This window comes from Ailuropoda melanoleuca, unplaced genomic scaffold, assembly GCF_002007445.2.
Source record: "Ailuropoda melanoleuca isolate Jingjing unplaced genomic scaffold, ASM200744v2 unplaced-scaffold8310, whole genome shotgun sequence".
NCBI classification, from domain to species: Eukaryota; Metazoa; Chordata; class Mammalia; order Carnivora; family Ursidae; genus Ailuropoda; species Ailuropoda melanoleuca.
In genome coordinates this window covers 244,427-249,222 of record NW_023253671.1, presented here as the reverse complement: position 1 = coordinate 249,222, position 4,796 = coordinate 244,427, and the positions used below count along the sequence as shown (strand labels likewise).

Here is a 4,796-nt window from a genome sequence, read left to right as displayed (position 1 = left end):
TTCCCTGCACCTTTGAATCCCGCATCGTAACAGTGAGGACAGAGTACAGTGATATGACTGTGTGGATGATGTAATGTCCTCAGGCATGATCATATGAAGCAAGTTATTTGGTATAAAAGATAGACTGTCATGATATTGGCAGCGTTTATAAAGCATGGTCTGGGGAAGGCTTTGCACGTGGAATGAAATCCAGAATGAGGATTAGAGGTGTCCTTTGGGTTTGTCAGAAGAGACCCACACCCAGAGCCCAAGAATATCAGTGAAAGATGCCACATAAGAAAAGGGATAAAGGAGGGGCACCTGGCTGGCTCAGTCAGAGGCACAAGTGACTCTTCACCTTAGGGTGATGAATTCAAACCCCACATTGAGTGGAGAGGTAAGGGAAATAAATGTAAGAGGGGGGAAAAAAAAGAAAACAAAAGGGATAAAGGAGCTAATCTCATCCCCTATCAGAATTCATGAAAATGAATTGGTCAAATAATGATGGAGGAGGTACAGGAAAAACAAGTTTTCTATGCTTGGGTTTACAAATGCCCGCTTTTGCTATTTTGTGTGGGTTCCTTTCGTGAAGCATTGGTTGATCGCTTTGCTTATTTTCTCATGGGTCTATCATGTGTACTGTATTTGACAACAGAAATATACCACTGCTTTGGCTTTTGGAAGAGGTTTTGTTTTTTGTGTTTTTGTGTGTGTGTGTGTGTGTTTTGTTTTTTTGTTTTTTGTTTTTTTTGTTTTGTTTTGTTTTGTTTTTTGTTTTTGTTTTCTGCTCTTAGCATTGTTGCTGGGCACTGGGGGATAGATTCAAGGGTGGAACATTGCCAAAACCAAAGAAAGTTATTCTTCCTAACAGGCTCTCAGGGACCTCCTGGGTTTACACAGCAGAAAATGCCCATCTCAATATGGAGCCCCAGATTTATTTCTCCACGGGACATGTAAGAATTGGCATTTCTCTGAGCCATTTCTGCACTTTGCAGGGGAAAGATCAGTGATCTGGCTACTTGGGTTGGATCCATTCTTGGCATAACCAGAATGGTGGGGCTGAGAAAGACGGGAATAACAACCCAGGAGACCATGGTGTCCTGTGTGTGTGTGACTGTAGAGTGTGAGCAGTCCCCACAACAAGGTGACAGGACTCATAAGTCCCAAGGTGACACAACACAGGGGCCACTAAGAAGGGATCTGGTTCAATTCATGGGATGTCTTTGTAACACGATGAATGCAGTGGGAGAGGCAGTGTGGACAAGGAAGTCCCTGTGCCTTGAGGGTTCAGAGGTAGCAGAGAGGCCACTTCCCTCCTCAGAATGTCTGACAGCGTCTCTCCTCAGTCTCCCTCCTGCTCATTCCCCTGAAGCACTGGCTTTGCTTCTTTGACTTGAACCTTGGAAACAAGTACCTTCTTCCTCGGGCCCTTTGCACTGGCCATTCCCTCTGCTGGGCACACACTTCCCGCATAATCCTTGATCTATCTCCCTCTCTTATTTGAGTTCTGTGTTCCAATGTCATGTTCTTTGCAGAATTGGCCTAAATACCCATGAAAATAGAATGACCTATTCACTCTACCCTTCTAACTCCCTGTCACCATCTGAAATGATATATATTTTGAAGATTTTATTTATTTCTCTCTCTCTCTCTCTCTGCCTGAATTAACCTGGTGAGTACTCAATATATATCCCTTAAAATTGGAGAGCTATCTCAGTAAAACTGTGGAATACAAGACCCATTAGGGAAAAAAATCTGTTGAAGGAAAAATCGAATAACTAAGATGACATTGGGGACTCTCTTATAGGACACCATATCCATACACAAAATATTAAAATAAATTTATATTGCAAAATATAAAATGTACCATTTCAAATATGTAAGTAATGCACAATTGCATAAAAATCGGTCATGCTATTTCCATCTTTCCTGGAAGTCACCTCCACTACATGGAACCAGAAAATGGTACACAAATTTCAGAATTTCTTCTTCTGGGATTTTCAGAGGACCCAGAACTGCAGCCCCTCATATTTGGGCTTTTCCTCTCCATGTACCTGATCACTGTGTGGAAACCTGCTCCTCATCCTGGCCGTCAGCTCTGACTCCCACCTCCGCACCCCCATGTACTTCTTCCTGGCCAACCTGTCCTTTGTAGACATCTGTTTCACCTCCACCACCATCCCCAAGATGTTGTGGAACATCCAGACTCAGAGCAAAGTCATAACCTTTGCAGACTGCATCACGCAGATGTACTTTTTCACACTCTTTGCCGTGTTGGACGTCTTTCTTCTGAGTGTGATGGCTTATGACCGGTTTGTGGCCATCTGTCACCCCCTGCACTACACGGTCATCATGAACCCCCGGCTCTGTGGACTGCTGGTTCTGGTGTCCTGGGTCATGTGTATCCTGAATTCCTTGTTACAAAGTTTAATGATGTTGCGGCTGTCCTTCTGTACACACTTCCGAATCTCCCACTTTTTTTGTGAACTCAATGAGATGGTCCAACTCGCCTGTTCTGACACCTTTCTTAATAACGTGGTGATGTATTTTGCAGCTGTCCTGCTGGGTGGGGGTGCTTTTGTTGGGATCCTTTACTCTTATTCTAAGATAGTTTCCTCCATACTTAGAATATCATCAGCTCAGGGCAAGTATAAAGCATTTTCCACCTGTGCATCTCACCTCTCAGTTGTCTGTTTATTTTATTGCACGATGCTCGGTGTATACCTTAGCTCTGCTGCTACCCAGAGCTCCCACGCAAGTGCAGTGGCCTCGGTGATGTACACGGTGGCCACGCCCATGCCTGAACCCCTTCATCTACAGTCTGAGGAACAGAGACATAAAGAGGGCTCTGAAAAGAATCATTGGGGTTCCAGTGATGTGAGGGCCCATTGTCCTGGGGCTGAAGAAATGCAGGGCTCCCAGCCTCAGAGCCAGCAGCTGCTATTCGTTGATCAGAATGTGGAAGTGGAATCTGCTCCTTCTATTTATTTCCTGGAATTTCCATTTGTTTGAATTCAACTTCTCCATGCATTTAAGTATTTACTTTATTAAGCTTCTGCTTGTCTGATACATAGTTTTCCCCTTTCTCCATTTTCATATGTCCTCAATGTTTTCCCAAGCTTGAATTACAAATGCCTAGAAATTTCTGTATCTTACATGGGGCAGGTTAGATTCCTTAAAAATAATCTCATTTCAAAGAACTTAAATCCTGCCAAGTAAATTTTCCCCAGCTTTCCTCAAATAATAATCATGGGTTGTATATTCTTATGGAAAGAGAAGTATACTTGGTCACTAAGCCCTTTATATAATTTTATTGTAGGTGAAAATATAAAACTCCAGTTTTCATCTAGAGTCTGTCAGTCTTTTCACATCACTACCTTCACTCCTCGTCCTGATAATATGGATTCTAACCTTGTTCTGGTTAAGTCTCAGGCTCCTGACAGGGATGCTCAGGCTAGGAAAGCCCGGGCACCCCCTGCACCCTGAGCTTGTGGACATTTTCCACAGATGCTTCCCCGACCAGAGCCTCTGCTGTGGCTGCACCAGCCCTTGGGTTCTCATTGTGACTGCAAGACAGGCCTCAGCAGCACCCATCAGAGACTCTAACAAAACCAGGTTTATTCCTCACAGGTCCTGGAGGGCACATAGGTCCCAAAGGCCATTGGGGGAGGTCTCAGAGGGGGAGAGAGGCATTGAGAGGGAGAGAGTTTGAGCGCTGCTAAGGGATCTGTCTTCATTGGGGTCCATGGGTGGGTGGTTAGGGACTTTCGCTCATTTCTTTATTGGTGAATTTAAAACACGGGTGGAGTTGGAGGGTGGACAAATTTGGTGAAGGAGACTGGAGATGGAGATATGCAATGAATAAATCATGGGAATGGGAAGGCACAGCATATGGAATGCAGCCAATGACATTGTAACAGTGATATAACGGGACAGAGGGCAGGTACACTTGAGGTGAACAGAGCAAAACAGAGAGACAATGAATCACTCTGTTGTACGTGTGTATCTTATGTAACATCATGTGTCTATATACTCAAATAAAAAATTAAAGAGAATACAATAAAATATTTTCCTACAGTGCTTAAAAATACCAACAAAACATACAAAGAGAACCCTACTAGAATTTGGCACAGAAAGGGGAAAGTAGGGTCACTCATGGTAGTTATCTAGATTACCAGGGCTTTCTAAATCGGTACTTGGTGGGTGGCCTGCGTGCTAATATAGTAATTGTGTCATACACACAACTGGCAATATGTTAATTTGATTAGTCATCTTTGAAATGGAGGCTTCAGAAATCAAAAGCTTCATGTCAGGCACTTACTCTACAAACATGCTCCTGTATTCCCTAACTGGTCTCCTGGTTCTACGTTGTGGTTCAGCTCAGTGTCCAGGAAGCCCACCCTAGCCACTGCAGGCACTGTCAGCATGTGTATGTCTCCCAGTGGGGTCTGCATGGAAAGACAAATACGAATAAATAGATCTATCTAATACATTCTTAGCATCAGAGACGACCATAAATATGAGGAAGCAAAATTTCATCGCACTCATCTTCTTACTGTGCAAAATATTTCTTATTCATGCAGCGAATGTATTTGTGGAAATATTGCACATTGGTGTCCACAACTGAGGGGGTTTATTCCTTGAGGTGAAGGGTCAGTTAGTGCCATATATATTTATTCCAGAATTATCTTCTGTTTCTACTTGAAAACTTCCAATGCTACCTGATAATATGACACTATTGTCACACGAGTAACCCCCTTTCTTAATATTTGTCACAAATGCTAAGGGACAATGAATGAACAATATCAGCATCACCC

General features: G+C 43.3%; 1 protein-coding gene across 1 annotated transcript; it reads left to right on the top strand.

Annotated features, from left to right (window-relative positions):
- Positions 1 to 1,928: 1,928 nt before the first annotated feature.
- Positions 1,929 to 2,860, top strand: LOC109488717 (olfactory receptor-like protein OLF4). The gene is given in 3 exon segments (XM_034653387.1): positions 1,929 to 2,047; positions 2,049 to 2,778; positions 2,780 to 2,860. Coding segments are annotated over 3 exon segments (930 nt in total).
- Positions 2,861 to 4,796: the final 1,936 nt, after the last annotated feature.